This window comes from Nematostella vectensis, chromosome 5 (genome assembly GCF_932526225.1).
Source record: "Nematostella vectensis chromosome 5, jaNemVect1.1, whole genome shotgun sequence".
NCBI lineage: Eukaryota > Metazoa > Cnidaria > Anthozoa > Actiniaria > Edwardsiidae > Nematostella > Nematostella vectensis.
The window spans coordinates 3341813-3360035 of NC_064038.1; the positions used below are offsets into that span (position 1 = coordinate 3341813).

Consider the following 18223-nt stretch of genomic DNA (forward strand, 5'->3'; position numbering starts at 1 on the left):
GGTCCTGAAATCCAGAATAATTGATATAATTCTAGTTTCTGCTAGTCTAGTTTCGATTGCCCGCGCGTGCGCAGTAACCACTTTTGTATTTGATGGTTATCCACGTGCTCGGAATCCAAATGAAGTATTGGGACAAATTGGGTATGAAATTACCATTGCTTCTCACTGAGATGGTATAAACCCATACAGCCAAGACAGTTCAAATAATCCTTAAAATACTGCCCACAAACCAAGAAGACAATTGCGAGGAAATTACATAAGTATGCCCTATACACAAGTTTGACCCCCACATTGTTTACATTTGAATGTTATAGAAACTTTGCCCCTGGTCTCCCCTACCACTGCAGCTTCCTCACGGTTAATTAGCGCGTTACAATGTTCGCAGTGTGCATTATTTGCTATCAGGTTGAGGGTTTGTTTATTTGTAAGGACGTGATTTTCGGGCGTTATTTTTAGAGTGTTGTCGGTGAGGTTTTTCGTTAGCCTGTTCGTATATATTATCGACCCGTTCGTGGCACCCCTCCGCGGTCTGCTCTGTTCCCTCTTGGGATAATTTAGTCTCCACACCAAGGTCCTCAAATATTTGAGCTAACTCGACCCGGCTGTGAAATTCAGAAAGATTGGCAAGATTGGGCGAAACCGGCGTTGTTTTGAGGAATTCCCCCGAGTCGACTTCCGGTATTTTTACTGTTACTAAATCTGTGTCTGTGTTTCTTTGTCTTTGAATTTCCCCTTCTAAGCTGGCGCTAGCACAGCAAATATTTACTTGACAGCCGAAATCTTTTGTAAACGTAGCCCGAGACGTATTTTCGGAAAAATTTTCGTTTGTTTTTCTCCAACGTTGTTTTGCAGCAAGCCTTGCTTTTTTTCTAAATATAACCACACTTTCACCACTGTCAAGCCATTCCCAACAACAAAAAACTACACTATTGATTTCGTATTTTATATCCTTTTATTTTACAGCATTTGTCTCAAACATTTATTTTTTGTAAACAAAGACGCGCGGGTCACAACCGGAAGTAAAATTGTTTCCCGCCAAAACGGCATTTGTGATCGCGCGCGCTCAACGCCACCAGCGTAGCAACGGCATCGCTGGGCAACACTAATGTCAGTACACCCTTAAAGTAACTTTGCTCAATCATATCACAATAACGGATCATCTACCAAAATTACCAAAGCTTATTTTGTTTTGGATTGCACAACAGACAAAAAAACAAACAAATATAACCTCAACACAAGGTTGAAAAAGTATGTTGAAAGCCTCTGTGAAACAGGGTAATTGCGCTGTCGTTTGAGTGTTAGCCCTTCGTCGCAACATACACGATTCTGGTTATCGTTTGCAAAACGGCGGATTGACGTGCAGGAACTTTGCCACTTGAACCTTGCACTGGGTACCAGGTAGCCTGGTCCCGCTAATCTCTCGGTCAAACCGGAAACGCTCAGAAAGCGAGCAGGGGTCAAAACGTTTTTTACCACTCGTGACAACCACTCGTGACAACCACTCGTGACAAACCACTCGTGACAACCACTCGTGACAGCCACTCGTGACAGCCACTCGTGACAACCACTCGTGACAACCACTCATGACAACCACTCGTGACAAAACCACTGGTGACAAACAATTGTAAAAACCACTCGTGTAGAACACAAGCGTCTTGAAAACTTTTCGTAACAATAATTAACGTTGATAAGTTACAGCCAAATTTGTTTTTGCGCGACCACGGTGAATCCAAAATCCTTATCTCGTTTGGGAATAGCGCGTAGTCAGACAAAAGCTTTGGGGGCGGTTTGTCTGGTTTTGATTGTTTGGTTTGGTTGACTAACGCGCAAATTATGGATTCTGGGAGATCGCGCAACAACAAATTTGGCTATAAGAAGCCATTAAAAAAGAAAGAAAAATACGTGCAATTTAACTCAACGCTTGATCATAAATTCGAAGTTTAATAGAGACATTGTTTGGGTGTTGGTAAGATCTTTCCTCCACGTTTACTACATTGAGATCGCACTATTTTCCAGGATGAACTCAACAGAATACCACTCGTGACAATTGGCTTTTATTCGATAGCAATTGATTCGAATCAAACTAAACTCATACAGATGAAGAGTCTTAGTAAGGTCTCTCATCCCTGTTAATTACACCGAGATCGCACTAATTTCCAGGACGAATTTTACAGAATACCACTCGTGACAATTGGCTTTAATTCGATAGCAATTGATCCGAATCAAACCAAACTCATACAGATGAAGGGTCTTAGTAAGATCTTTCATCCACATTAATTACATTGAGATCGCACCAATTTCCAGGAAGAAATTAACAGAATACCACTCGTGACAATTGGCTTTAATTCGATAGCAATTGAACCGAATCAAACCAAACTCATACAGATGAAGGTTCTTAGTAAGGTCTCTCATCCATGTTAATGTCACGAGTGGTATTCTGTTAAACTTGAAAAAATATGTATATATATTATAAGTATTTTTTTAGGTTAACCTCTAATCTTGTTACTGGCAAAATATTAAAAGTGTTCTATTTATTGCTATAAAGTTATGGTCTTAAATGCAACAACTGTCCGTAATTGGGGCAATACACTGTAGTATGTATTGACAGCCTCATTAGAAATAAATTTTCTAGCACCCCCCACCATATCTTAGTATTAATGAATAAGCGCCGCATTCCCTGACAGGCGCCCTAAATGTATGTAAATAACACCGCGATACTAAACAGAATACCAAAGAAACCCGTGGAGTTTAAAACCGCAGCGAGTTTTAGATTTTTTTTTTTTACAAAAAAAAACACATTACTATTTTTAAGTATGTTTTATTTCCCCTCGAGGTCTCAAACCTCTTTACCAAGTGACTTAGGTAACCGGAATGAAATAGTATGAAATGAACATTTACTTTCATGTTTCTCAGAATATAGAATTGAACACGAAGTTCCGTATAAGGATTTGATCTAAGGATTTAATTACACAAATACTTTTCATATTTATGGTATGACATTTCTTTCCTGCTTCGAAAAATCTAAGCTGCTGATAAATGCCCACAACAAACTTATAATTGTTAAACAATGAAGCAAATTAATAATTACGCTATTTTTATAGTGCTAAAGTATTGAGTTAAATTGTACGTTTGTATCTAATAAGCGATTGGGAAAAAGCCTATGTGTAATGGAAGAAAATTATTGTCACGAACGGTCTTCAAATAGTAGCTGTCACACCACAGGTAGCCCAGGCAATGGTTGCTTGTCGTAGATCGGAATTCGGCTGTTCTGAGATCGGTCGAGTAAAGCGTTTTTTTGTGTGTGTGAAATGTTGGCAATAAAATTGCCTTAGAACTTAGAACATGCCTTGTTGTTGTCAAATTCACGTGTAATAAACGATTTGGGGGGGGTTTTCTCAACGGAATTTATGACTTCTCTCTCCGTACTAAAGAAAGATACAAGGTTGGAGGCGCCATTTTCGGTTGCACTCAAATACCGTCGAAATTCGAGAGGAAAAAACAACAAACTAAATATTTTTATCTCGCAGACCTATGCCAGGGTACACTTACATTCGATATGTGGCAAAACATCCGAGCTAAACTATTTTCCCTGGCCGCTAGCCGTATTTTAAAACGAGAAAGTAGCCACAATTATCCTTGACCGATGCCGTTGGACGATTAGTTACGCTTGACCGCGCTGGGAAGGAGAGCAAACTATATTACCCTTGTAGCGTTGCAGAATGGTCCTCGTTGCAGAAGTGTCTAACCAATCAGATTGTCTCTTGTATCTCCCATACCGTCCATCCAATCAAAGTGCCTTGTGATCGTGTCTTGTACCTCGTGGAGATCGTGCCAAGGGGAGATCGTTCATAGGGTCGTGTTGGAATTGTTAACTTGGTGAATCACTTTTTCAGCATTTACCTTTATTCAAGGTAAGGATCTCCATTAATTATAATAATTTTTGGGTAGATGAAGTTCTGCTGAATATGTTCCTCTTGAAAATCTATAAGCAAAACAGCGAAGACTATTGTAATACTTAAGTATTAGCTCAACTGATGAAAAAAAGCAAACGCCATCCAACCTTAAGTTATTAGCCCAACAAAGTCATGGAATAATGCATGTTTAATTATGTTACTTAAGACGATTTGTTAAGTTCAATCAGGCCCTGTTTTTAAAATTAGGTAAGTTTTTCACGCCGTTCCAAGGAATCCGAAATCAAGCATCCAGTGACACTTTCAAAGTATTGCTTTTGTTTCTCTGTTAAAATACATCCCTTTCTTAATATATTATCTGCAAGCATACCAGTCTTATCAAGTGAGACTTTATGTTCTCTTAAGGGATAATGATTTTTGGTTATCCTTACAGCTTTTCCCCATTAAAGTGGATTCCGATTTGTGTTATTTTGCCCTTGTAATCCACGTGTCGGTAGCCGTTTGTGGTGTCCGGAACTCATAGTGAACGAATAATAAGGAAATGCGAGAAAAAATATAGGAAGCGCCTTATATTAGCATTGTTTAGAATCTAAGTGTTAGTGATTTTTTTTATTTTTAAACGCATTAATTCCTAGCTCTAGTGGAGCGGGATTTGAATGATGTTGAGCCATACTTGTGTTTTACGATCTCAAATAATCATTTTTGTATTATCTATAAGCTTATAAAGCGTTGAAATAGAGTTCTGTATTTGTATTCACTTTTATTGGACTAAAATATTTCTTCCCTGACCCTATTTCTGAACAAAAGCCTTATTATGTATTGCTTTGTGTGCATAATATTTATGCACACGCTTTATGAGTTATGGATGGTTCATGTGCAAAATTACTTAAACAAAAGCCTTTAAACATAAGGGTCTGTTGTAATCATCTTTATCCATTACCAACAGTTTTCCCTGCAATGCTAATTTTTTATATGCTTCCTTGGATCTTTACTAGCTTTCTAAAGGTTTACCACCTAATAAAAACAGGATATGGTGAAAGTTGGAATTTTGGAAATTCCAAATCAAGCATGAAAGCAAAATAGAATAATGTTAAAGAGTTTTTAAGATGCAAAAAAACGATTTGTAAAAGGTGGTAAACAGTTTCAGAACATGTATATACAGTAACTTGTGTTTGAAGTCATCATACAACATAAAGTAATTGAAAAAAGATTTGTCACTTATTGCAATCATAAACATACAGAAATAATATCACATACTTTTTTCAATATTATGCTGGAAAAAGCTTATATTTAGTCACAGATGTGAGTCATGTGTCACACTCTGGTTCCAATACTGTATATGCATATAGCTGTGTAGGCTAAATGTCACTGTGACTTGGTTTGCACTTTATTTGGAAAGTATGTGTGTGTATAAAGCCCCATGTGCCAAGCAAAAAGCAAACATTTGAACTTAACCCATATGACTCCTAGACAACTTGGTAGAGGTTTTCAAGCAATGGATAAGATTATAGAAAGGGTTCTAATGGGTTTTTGGAGAAGTAGGACATCAACATAGTTTTGAAACTTGAAAAAGTGACCCAGTTTTTAATTTTCTCACACAAGCTCAAAATACACTAAAATGTGACTTCATGTGTATATGGGACTAAATTAATAGGTCCCAGTTAGTCCCTTTTTATGAGTTCAACTGTATGTTGGTCTGCACAACCCACATTGAGGTACTATGACGGTATTACACCACAAGCAAAAGTTGTTTAAAAAAAACTAAACATGTTCTGTTTGACAGGCTGGAATGGCAGAATAACCAGGAGACATTACAAGGTAAAAGTCCAGCCAAACATGCAAACATGTGTTAACCACTGATGTATATGTAAAGGTAATACCGGGGCTTACTTTTGGTCGCCATGTCAAAGATTGTACTAAAACATTTGTTGTCACCGGTTTTCAAGAATTTTGTTATCCTAAATAAAAAGAATCTCTTTTTTCGCGCGAATTCATGAAATGTGAGCTTCAAAACATTGAGCAAAGTACAACAGGGATTGGAAGAAAAACCTACTGTAATTCACACTTTTGTTGTGTCCAGCAAACATTTTGACTGACAATTAAAAAAGTCTCAACATATGTAAAGTTTTTGTCATTCACCTCATCACCCAAGTTTCACTAGGATGTTTTTTTGCTTTTTGGGTTTCTTCAGTATATTTCACAACTAATGTATAACCTCTCCCAGGTCTTAATGGTGGCAGCAACCAATTATGAGCCATAGCAAGATTCAAACAATGACAACATGCAAGTGAGCACCATCGCCTGATCCAAGTGCCAACTGTGCCAGAATGTGAACTTTTATTGGATCTGTATCGTACAGTGAAAAAACGTTGTTTGAGAAGCTAATCACCCACCTTTCAACTGTGGTGGCGAGTATTGAGATTGCAGATGTAACACATCATTTGATTGTGACCTTGACACAGCTTGATATCGAATCAGTACAAATAGGGTGCAAGTGCATATAGTACAAATGAAATCCCCCAGCTTTCTGGTCTGTCTGAAGTTGATCGGCCAAACTGTGACTCGCTTAAGCTGGCAACAATGAATCAGGTGGTTCCTGATGATACCCCCTGGTGAACCAGGTTAATATCCCTACCATTTTCTGTTATTAAAAATGTAGAAAATGGATAGGGAGGGGACCAGTAACCTTGCGTTGTCTCTTTTTATGTTTTATTTTAAGACTCCACAACCATACGTAGTAAACTGTATGTCCGATCGGGTCTTATGGAGGTAAATGACAGAGGATCGTATGACAGCAGTGCCGGAGATATGCTTTAAATATGAATAGAGTCTAGTGGCAAAGTTTAACTAGCGCAGATTTGTGTAGTAAATAAATACACTTGTACTTTGAGTTGAAATGTCATTTGTTCTGTTCCTTGTTTAGTTCTTTATAAATTCAGTTTATAACCTTTAGTTGTCTTGTCAGTGTTTTTACTAGAAAACCTGTGGTAGCCCAGTCATAAAATGCATTTTTTTTTTTCGTCGTCTCGTGTTTGTGCAAAATACCCAAGAATATTTGCGCTATAGTCGATACCTTCTGCATAAGCTGTGTCATGGCCGCCATCTTGGATTTTGCGAGTACAGCTCTCAGATCCATGTATTTGTGCAGTTGAAGGCCAGATTCCAGATTTCATTACTGTATATATTACCATAGTCTCTGTCTCTACCAAGTAGTTGTGCAAAACCATCTCAAGCCGGATTGATTTCGCTGTATTTACTCGTGTTTACATTTGCGATCGCCATGAATGAATCGCAAAGAAGTGACTACCTTAGTTTGAGACTATTGAAGAAAATCGTCTTCTACAAATCGCTGTGAAGAATCCCAAAAAAGTGACTACCTTACATCGGGACACTTGTCCGGCTACCCATAAGACACATTTTGTTTTCTTACTATAAAATATCTTGATCACTCTCATTGAATGACATGATTTTTTTACCAAGTAGATTTCAAATTATTTTGGTACTATGGTGCTTATTTTTTGGTATTTTGGTCCTTTCTTTAAATAAGTTTTGTTTTCTTCCTAAAACAACTTTATCCCTCATTGAATGTCATTTTAATTTTATGGAACATTTTCAATGAAATCTAGAGCATTGTGTTATCTTTAAAGTGTTGTTGATCTCGATCCTTAAGAATATGTATATGTTACAATTTCAAGTCTGGATATTCTATAGCCCTCTCATTTACTTCAAAATAAAAATGTTTAAACAATATGATAGCATAAATAGATATTGTTGTTTACTTTGCACTTACATAAATGAAATAAGAAATTAAATCGAAATTATATTGTTAATAGAATATGGCTCACTTTGGGTGTTAAAATAAATTTACCCGTAAGTGATAGCACATTGAGGGCAGTGAACCAAAGAAATGTTTACGAAATATTTAACATTCTCACATTCTTAGTTTTCCTGAATTTTATTCCGGTGCTATCTCTGCTGCGGGGATAGTATTTGTAAGATAGGACCATCAGCCCCTACTACTTTAATGGAGCACACTTCGAGACCAACCCCATCTAAAGAGATGATGCTTCTTACCTTTCTTGCCCCAATCATTGTTGTGATATGGCATATACAATAAAAAAAAAACAAGATTATACATGTTTTTATTATATCCATTTTATGATAGCTGAACAGAATAATGATTATTAAAAATAAATAATCCCTAAAGTTATCATGTTCGTAGAATCTGTACACAGCACAAGCAGAGGTTTAGTTAAGAGCGGAGACTATCGAATTTCTCTCTTTAGAACATTTTCCCTTTCCATAGCATAACCTTATTTAGGCAGCTAATCGCATTTTTCCAATACTCACTAAACTAAAATTAGTCAAGCTTCTTTCTTTCTAAGAGTGGCTTTAGTGTTTTGATTGTGCTATTTCTTTTTGACGAACTCGATATCTTAACTAACAAAATAAGGACAGATCCTGGGCAGCCTGTGAGGCTAGAAACATATTTTCTTTAGCTACGTCAATTCTTTGCAGATAAAACTCCACTACAAGGCCAAGACAACAGGAAGAAGTATTTCTGCGATATTTTTAGAACAATAGAAGTGCTGAATGGATATTGAATAAGAAATCAAACTTCTTTGAAATTTATCCAACTTAAACACCATTCGACCGGATTTATGGATGTGGAAAACGGACCCAACATTACTATTCGAAAAAAAAAAACGAATTCTTAAATGAGAATAAAATTCGGTGAGTCATGTCATAGTTCGCCTCCCTACAACGCCTTAGAAATAGTAAAATAGGCGTAGTCATAAGAAATAATATGCCTAAATCAGAGATTCTCTTTCATTATAGGGCAAATGTTTCAATACACAATTCAACAAGGCCCGTACCCAGAGAGGGGCAGCACCGCCCACGAGAGCAAAAGGTCCACTTCTATGTATTTATGGATATGTTAGAAGGGAGTCCTATTTTATAAGCCTTTGGCTTCTCTGGACTTCCTTGCCTTCTTAATTTTATGAATTGTAACTCTATAAAAAAATACTGGCAAAATAAAACTGTGAACTGTTCTGAGCCACAATAAAAACTCATAAAACAGCAAAACTAGTAATGAAGTGAACAAAGCCCCTTTCTAAATCATAATTCAGAAAAGGTTCAATAATTTAGATACACCTTTGTGCAGATTTTTTCATTTTTAAATATAGTCTCGGTCATATCATGTCTAACGTAATAAATGGAAATGGTCCTGTGTGCGTTTTTTTTTTTCAATTTCAACGCTTATACATATATTTTCAAAATGCCTTGTTTTCCACCTGTGTATGCTTTTCGCGGTTTACTTTACCGATTAACAACTATTATTTTTGCGCATTTGTTGCGCCCCCCCGCCTCCCCTCTCTCCTCCCTCCCTCCCTTTATCTCTCTGACTACTGTTTAGTGTCTTTGTCTATTTGTTTGATGTGTGTTGCTTAAGAAAAACTGTAAAACGATTAGGTTCTACGGTAAAATAACATAATGTATGCATATTTTGTTTAGAAAGCCGATAGTGATGCAGGATTTCAAGTTCAAAATTCTCAATTCTGTCTAACATATTCACATTTTGTTAATCAAGTATGCAAGACAATTTCTATTGTTCTGCGACGGATCATAATTTCCCGTCCATAGGATTTTCTTTTTGTACTAACATACAGGAAGAACATACGCGGTTACAGGCATGTAGCCATAACTTTGAGCTTGGATTCGTTTACCCATTTAGATGACCATTTGCTCTTGGATATTTCGTCCCAGCTCGCAGTATATGAGCGGACATGCCGGTTGAGTCGGAGGGCTTCCAAATACTTTAACTAGATTTCTGGGGTGCATACCCCATAAACATTCTCGCGGTTCGTTTATTATGCTTGCGAAAAATGCAGGAGTTGAGGTCCCCAGAAGAAAAAATCCCTCTTAAAACAGTGCACACGATATAGGGAACGGTTAGGCCAGAAAATATTTCATTTCTGGTCGCGGTTTCTACCTCGAGAGCACGCAGGCGGGTGATTTTTATTTATTTTGTTTAATTTGTTTATTTATTTCTAATAATAAAATCTGAATTTCACGTGGAGAAAAATGATTCATTCAATCAGAGGCACTATTGCGACACCAGCCCTATCTTCTAAGCCAACCCTCTCTGATAAACTAGCCCTCTCTAATAAGCCACCCCTCTCTTATAAGTCACCCCTCTCTAATAAGCCACCATATAAATCACTATATTTCCCAAGTGATATGTTTGGAGTTGATATCCAATTTTACACGTGTAAAATTAGATACAATTGGATTGATTTTTTAAGGAATAATCGGAATATTTTTTTGTGGCTGTAAAGACAGCAATGTAAAACTTGGGCAGCCAAACGAAATGTCATATAAATGAGAAAAAGACCATTACGTTCCAAGATTTTAAATAAAACGAGTCACAGTCACATTATAAACTGATGTTTTATTTCTTTTGTAAACAATGTTTTTTTTTAAATCAGCAAATCCCAAACTCATAAATATACAATTAGATGCAAATGTCGAAATGAAATTAAGCGGGTCAAGGGGGAAGGGTGTGTTTGTTTTTTGGATGGGCGGACATCAGCAAAAAAAAAAAGACTGTAGCGGATCTATCAAAAGTTATACTAAGATTACTAATCCTGGTATTTGACAACAAAATGACCGTGAATTGCACAATTGTTAAATTAGCTAGAAAAAGGGCGATACGTCCCGACTAATCGGATGATGCGGCGAAAAAGAAGCGATTTCCAGCGTATAAGTTCTTCCAAAATTTCAAAATGTATTGGTGCAGATTTGTCAATTCATAGCTTCATCATCCTTTTCATCATCGTTTTCAAACTGTTCAGGCTTCGTGCAATAAAGTCGAAAATAAAAATAGCCGACATAGATGACACGCCGCAGATGCTTTTTCTTAGTAAGCATTTTGTAACTTCCCTCGTCGTATCTATAACATAAGATATGACCTTTTAAAGATCTTCCAAGCCTTGTGCTCTGCTTGAAAAGGTATTTCATAGTGAAATATTGCACTAGTGAAGATCTCAAAACTTGCTGACATTTGTTACGTTTGCTGACATTTGTTACATTTGCTGACATTTGTTACATTTGCTGATATTTGTTACATGAAAATAGACATAGCCATACTCCACACCCCATTGTCATTTTGGAACGAGTTTGTCTTTCCTGATCACACATCATATTACGCTGCCGAAATCTTTAAACGTGATTAGAGTAAAAGATTCGATGGTATAAAACTGACTATTTTTTTCAATATTCCCAGTACGTGCTAATGGTTTACAAAAACGGTATCCCCGTATTTTTAAGGCCACAAGCGTCCAAAATAGCTTAATCCAAAAAATATAGGGTTATAAACATTTCGTTGTATTGCTGTCTTTGTTGAAATAACATGCAGTTTCTATCCATGAGGCGACTCAATAGTCTCCTAGCGCGTTCTTCCAGGAGCTTCAACATTATTCTTTAACAGTATCTACTGCTTATTCTACCTAAATAATATTGAATATTGAATAGTACGGTAACTACAGAAATGTGCCACATTATTCCATGCTGAGGCCAGGAGGGAATACACCTTTTCATAGACTAGGTAATTAGTTGTCGTAGAAGGCAGTTGATAACATTGACTGCTATCCCTTAGAGTTTAGGGACCACGCCCTTTTTCTGCCGCATAGGTGTCAAAACTTATATTGGCCACACGTAGGATAGAATCCTGCTAGGGAGACCCCTATTCATCCCCCCCCCCCCCCCTTATGAGACAGATTTGGCTTATTAGAGAGGGATGGCTCAACAGAGAGGGGTGGCTTATAAGAAAGGGGTGGCTTATTAGAAAGGGATGGCTGGCTTATTAGAATGGGATGGCTTATTAGAGAGGGGTGGCTTATTAGAGATGGGTGATTTATTAGAGAGGGCTGGTTTATTGGAGATGGGTGATTTATTAGAGAGGGCTGGCTTATTTTAAAAAGGGGTGACTTGTTAGATAGTGATGGCTTATTAGAGGGGTGACTTATTGGAGAGGACTGGCTTGTTTCATAAGGTTGGCTTAATAGAGAGGGTGGCTTATTAAATAATGCACTCTATGCAGCCTAACAGAAGGTGCACACTGGTATGTAAATAATGTAATACTAGAAATTTTGCCCAGGGGATGGGTAAATAGAGTCGTGGCTTGCTAGAAAGGGATTGCTTATCAGAGGGGCAGCTTATTAGAGAGCTATGTTTTTTTAAAGATGGCTTATTAAAGAGGGTTGGCAGAAAGGAAGGGCAGATCATTGAGAGGGGGGGCATATTATAGAGGGGGAATAAAGGGCAGCATATTACAGTAGGGGAATGTTGATTTGGTTAGTGAACAGCTGCTTTAGGAATATGTTTCATTGCCATTCAGAGACAATGGAGTCATCAAGGAATCATGTGATTTATTGAAAGATTATGCAAATAAATAGTTACATAACTACAGCAGAACATTATAAGCTATGATGTGACAAAGGTTGCTTCAGTAATCAAATTTGGAAATCCATCATGCCTGCTGAATAGATGGACAAAGGTAGTATAAGTCAAGTGTAACATACAAGTGAAAATCTCCTAGAGCTTGAAATAAAACAATGTAAAACATGTGAATTCTTTATGATCTCGATGTTATTTGTGAACCAATAATCTGAAACTTAGGCTCACACTGTCTTTATATGTGTCCTTAATTCCAATGGCACAGTTGAATTCAAAACTGGACTATTTGCTTGGTGCCGCCTAAAGCTAAAGATGAGCTAAAGATGACAAAATCTCTGGTTCAATTTTGTTAACCTTGGCACCTTTGACATTGAATAACAAAATTTGACGCTGCCTGAAATAAATAAAAATGGAATTCCTCTGCAGTATTTGTCAAGGGCAATAACCAACTGTGATGTGTGGACAACTGCAGTGCAATGACTTGGTCAGGATGAGATAATCAAGGTGGTGAAGCCCCTGTGACAAAGAAAAATCATTGTAACCTTGTATTAAATATTACAATTGAGTCAAGAGAACATGTTGAAGATGTTAGAAATTCATCTTAAAAACACTATCTGGGCAAATGAGGAATAGCAATGTCAGATGAACGTATAAGAAGTAGCCAAAGACAAAGTTAAAAAAAAACATGTTAAAAAACTTTTACACTAAATGAAGACCCAGTTTCTGAAGCTGAGGCTAATTTATTTACTGTTAAAGGTGATTAAGTGCCATTGTTACTTAGATTACATAGAAATAACAAATTATTAATTACCCCATTAATGTACTTTTGCGCAAATTTTTGGAAAAAAACAGACCAAAAACAGAAACCTTCCCCCTATTTCAAGTCCCACACTATCAGTCAAGTTCAACTACTGCTGATCAAGCAGTATGCCTTGAAGTTTCCAACAATGCACTGAGGTGTCTTTTCAGTCTGGGGATGGTGGCAGTCTGTTGCTGACAACAGTTTTGCTTGTAATTTGCTTAAAAATTACAACTTTTTTACATCAGGATTATAAAATTATAATTTATTTACATAAATAAAAAAATCAGTGAAATATAAAATACAAGTGCATAATGTCTTCAAAGTAACAAATCCCCCTGTTAACATAGTAGTAGATAGGTTGCTAAGCCAGCAATAAAAACATAAATACGCTCTATAGCAAGTGCTCTATAGCTAATTTGGCGTTTCAACAATAATCCAGGAAAACAATGAAAACAAAGTCGCAACTTAGGGAATACTAATCACTAAGTAGTAAGCACTTATTTCTAACTACACTCCCTACTAATTCTCTATTGCCTCATTCTCTATTGACTAATTCTCCCCACTCATTCTCTCATTGGTTGAGGTATCAGTGATCATTTTCTAATAGTTATTAGTATAAATATGAAATTTAATGGATTGTTTAAGCAAGGATTTGATATGGTGCAAAGGATTGGCAGGGACACAAACAGCATTTGCAGCATTTGGCAGTCATAGATAGCTATGGAAAAAGTCTAACATGACAACTGTTCAAAATCAAATACCAACTTTTTGGTGGTCAATGGTGATGACACGCCTGATAGAGAAGCATTCTAACGACTGTTGATTTCTTTTTATCTCATTAAAAATTTCAACCCAGGCTGAGTTTTCAGCACAGTCAGGGGGTCCAACCGGGTATTCCTAAAATGCTTGTAAAATTGCTTTTTCTATTATATGAGCGAGATTTCCAGCCTGGGCTGCTCACCTGTGCTAGGATTTTCACCCCAAGCTCCAGTAGTGGATGGAATATCTCCATGTAATCACATAAATAAAGAACACTTTATAAGGACCTTTTTTTATATGAACGTCCAGCATTTCACCAAATTTAAAGAACTGCTAAGAACATGCCGAGGTGCTGTGAATAGTTTTAACTGTTCAAAAACGAATTTAGTACAGGCTGAAGCTAGCTACTAATATGAAAAACATTTTCAGTCGCCTGGCCATACTAAAGCTTCAGCCAGGGTTGATATTCGTAATGTAAACAGACCCTTAGAAAAGGCAAATCTAAGGATATGCCAATTCACCGTATTGATTTTTATGAGGCAGAGAAAGATCAAATCAGGTTACTTAGGGGACTGTGTGATAATTGTAAGCTTATAGCTGCAATCTTACTGTACAACTTAGCCCAACTTAGATAGTGGAACTGATTGATTATCAATTGAATGTTTTACTCGCATTGCGTTCACTTGTTTATCAGTAGTAGCTTTCAAATGCATTTCCTATGAACTACTTGACCTGCTTTATTGTGGATATCTCCCCTAGCGAAGGACGGTACGAAAAGTAAAGACTTTTCGAGGAGCAAGTGAGCGTGACTCACCTCTTAATGGCTTGTCTCCGTCTTAGGACGGACTCCAGTAAGGGAACATAACATGGCTTTTGCTAAATCCTTTTCTCTTGGGTGTTTCTCTGCTTTATCAATTCCTCAGAAATCAGTTATATTATCAACAAACGACCGTTCTGCCATACCAAACTCGATCCCAGGGAAGAAGAGGGAAGACTGTTCCGCCACTCGATCCCAGTGTCACACGTGTGGCATTCTAACAGGGTCTATGATTGGACACATGTAGTCCTATCTGATTGGTTAGACACTTCTACAACGAGGACAGTTCTGCAACGGTACAACCCTCCCTGCCAGGTGGGAAAATGTCGCGCTCGGTCTGGGAACTAGGGCAAACTATTTTACCCTCCCTACCCAAGAGAGCAAACTTCGCGCTCTGCCGAAATTGACCAAAACATCCGTTGGGCGGGAAAACCCAACCAGCTGATCGATACCTCAAAAAATGTCTAAACTTAATCCTCTTGGCGGCCTTAAACGATCTAATGAAAACGATGAAAGGTTAAGCGCTACTTCCAAAAAGGCTGAAGTCGTGAAGGAATTTACTGGAGCGAAAACATGGTAAGAGTGATTCTTTTCAAACTCGTATTTCAGTTACATGGTGCGAACCTGTGCAAGCACTTTTGAATATTTATATTCACATTTTGATATCTATATTTCTATTGAAGGGTCATGCTAAATTATGAGAAGAGCAAAAAGAGCTTTGCACAATTAAACGATATTATTGACCACTATACAGAAGAAAACAAGGAAAACATAGCGCCTGCAAGAAAGTTAGTAGTAAAAAGAGCCGTTGACGAAGTCTTCGGCGTAAAGTGTGTGAAAAGGATGATTAATTATGTTCGGGAGCAAGGGTACCCTGGCCTTAGAAAAAAACAGCTTTTAGACGAAGGGCAAGCAGCCGAGTTTGTAAATGAGTGGGAACATCTAAATTCAAATGCAGAGGAGATCATGTCGCCCCCTGGAGTGTACTGAGAAACGACCTGAATAGTAGTTTCAACCAACTACTATTCCTTACATGATATTCCCAATTCTGCTATTCTCTTATTGTGTAAATACTGCTATTCCTTAGGGGAAGTTTAATGGTTTTTCCGACTCTGCTATCTCTTCCGGTTAAAAACCCCTCTGACAACACCCGATTTGCTATCTCTTAGGGGCAAAAATTGCTGTTGACCACACCCATAGTGCCCATCATCCCCATCAGTTTTTAAAATGTCATGTTTTTTCATGCGACTGAAATGCCGAGAGTCGATAGAGACATCTGAAATATCGAAAATATGATTTCTGGATTTCCAAATTAGTTTTATACTTTTTTCTCGCTATAAAACATTGCATAGCACGGCATTATTATGACAATTGGTTTCGTATTTCTTGGGAGAGGACTTCCGGTATTCCGCGGTTTTCGTGACAATCTTTACAATAGGAGTATTTTGATAGACGATAAACGAACGTAAACTGAAATACAATGTATAATCAAGTAATTACTAAATAGCTAAAGGAATCACAATGCAATAGCACCAGGTGCATTGCATTCTTATCATAGTTTCTATATTCTAATAAAGACCTAAAAGACGAAATCGTGCACACTGCCAAGATAACTCTAGCTAGCTTTGATGTTCATACAACAAAAATCACTAGATCAGTTTCATTTATAGAAATTAAACATCCATTATCTGACAGGTATTTAACCTGCTGCTGCTGTCCTGCTGTTTAAGTTATACCTATCAAACAAGCTGCTCAAGCATCAAGGGTGCACACAGCTGTGATCAGGAAGGTTAAATACCCGTCGGATAATGTCCCAGTTAAATATATGGTATAGAAAAGCATTCAACCACCTCCCGTGAAATTTCATAATAATTATGATTTATGTATTTTTAATAGAGAATCATTCTATTTTTTTATATTTCTTTGACACATATATCATATTCCGGGCAATGAGAGAATAGACTAAAGGTTGTTTTTCACTTGGGGTAAGCGCAAGCGCAGAGCAAGTAATTTCCTGATTCTCACTGGAATGCAAGCGCAAGAGGAAGCGCATCTGCTTGATTTTCTTGCGCTTTACCGATTCTCACTTGTGTTGCGCTTTGAGTACTATTTCATATTAGAACCGCACATCGTGTTAGGTCACAGGTGTGAAGTTTTCCAACACAAGATGACTTCTACTTTAATTCAGTACTCTTAAAAACCTTTTCGTGATGTGAAAACTAGATTATTAAATGTTGGTAATTTCTCGAACTTAAAGCATGCTGAAGTAGGTTCGCAATGAAGAAGTTGCCAACTTCGGCGCGAACTTTTTTTAGGAAAAGTTATGATAATAACTGTAATGGTCTGCCATATAGAGATTTTGTTTTATTGAAAATAAATAAAAACCTTCCTGTTTAGCTCTGCTGGCATAGCACCGTTTTGTAGAACGGGAGATTTTTCAAACAACAATTCACACATTTTGAATTCACACATTTAGCTCCTCAGTAGGGCAACTCAAATATATTAGACTGAAATAAACGATAACAGATTACTTACCTAGTGATATCCTACAGCGATTTTGAGACTCACATCGCGCTTTCCATTTGTGAAGAAAGTCTTCAAAAGATTCGAGTGTGCTACCTACAAACAAAATTCGAAGGATTGCAATCTGAGTCCGTCTCTTCGCCTTCTCTGTTGTTTGTCTTGGCCGTGTTTATACTTCAGATTTAAAAATAAAAAATGCTGCCACCTTAAAACTTACCTGTTTATGTTGAATTCCGGACAATCTCGCTCCGCAAACTGATAATAGTGAATTTGAGATCGTAAAAAAGTGTGAAATCCGTATCTACTACAGTTAGTAATGCGCCGTTGACAGCATCGCGGGTTTTCCACTGGAGAGTCTTGGTCAACTCGCGTTCGAATTGGATGGCCTAACAATGGCAGAGCGCGAAGTTTGCTCTCTTGGGTAGGGAGGGTAAAATAGTTTGCCCTAGTTCCCAGACCGGCCGAGCGCGACATTTTCCCATCTGGCAGGGAGGGTAATATAGTTTGCTCTCCTTCCCAGCGCGGTCAAGCGTAACTAATTGTCCAACGGCATCGGTCAAGGATAATTGTGGCTACTTTCTCGTTTTAAAATACGGCTAGCGGCCAGGGAAAATAGTTTAGCTCGGATGTTTTGCCACATATCGAATGTAAGTGTACCCTGGCATAGGTCTGCGAGATAAAAATATTTAGTTTGTTGTTTTTTCCTCTCGAATTTCGACGGTATTTTAGTGTTACCGAAAATGGCGCCTCCAACCTTGTATCTTTCTTTAGTAGGGAGAGAGAACAAGAGAACACGGGGGAAAGGAATGCTAAATTGCGAAACTTCTTATGTCTAATAGATAACAATCAAAGTTCTAAAGTTCTGTCTGGCATTGTCTGGATAAAGGGTGACATGTTGTAAGAAGAATCGAGAAGAAGTGCGAAGTCCATATTAAACTTACACACAGCGGG

The 18223-nt window shown here is 37.6% G+C and overlaps 1 protein-coding gene and 2 long non-coding RNA genes across 3 annotated transcripts; 2 read left to right on the plus strand and 1 right to left on the minus strand.

Moving 5' to 3' along the window:
- Positions 1–3680: 3680 nt before the first annotated feature.
- LOC116618099 lies at positions 3681–6863 on the plus strand. The gene is made up of 3 exons (XR_004296036.2): positions 3681–3911; positions 5695–5729; positions 6136–6863. It is a non-coding gene; the product is annotated as an uncharacterized LOC116618099 (long non-coding RNA).
- A 5460-nt stretch (positions 6864–12323) lies between these two features.
- On the minus strand, positions 12324–15145 carry LOC116609000. Its single transcript, XR_004292821.2, has 2 exons — positions 14747–15145; positions 12324–12887 (listed from the first exon to the last, which is right to left on the minus strand). It is a non-coding gene; the product is annotated as an uncharacterized LOC116609000 (long non-coding RNA).
- LOC125562988 lies at positions 15129–17108 on the plus strand. The gene is made up of 2 exons (XM_048727447.1): positions 15129–15325; positions 15433–17108. Exons 1-2 carry the CDS (start codon positions 15210–15212, stop codon positions 15737–15739), a joined length of 423 nt encoding a protein of 140 aa, XP_048583404.1. The 5' UTR covers positions 15129–15209; the 3' UTR covers positions 15740–17108.
- The last annotated feature ends 1115 nt before the right edge of the window (positions 17109–18223 follow it).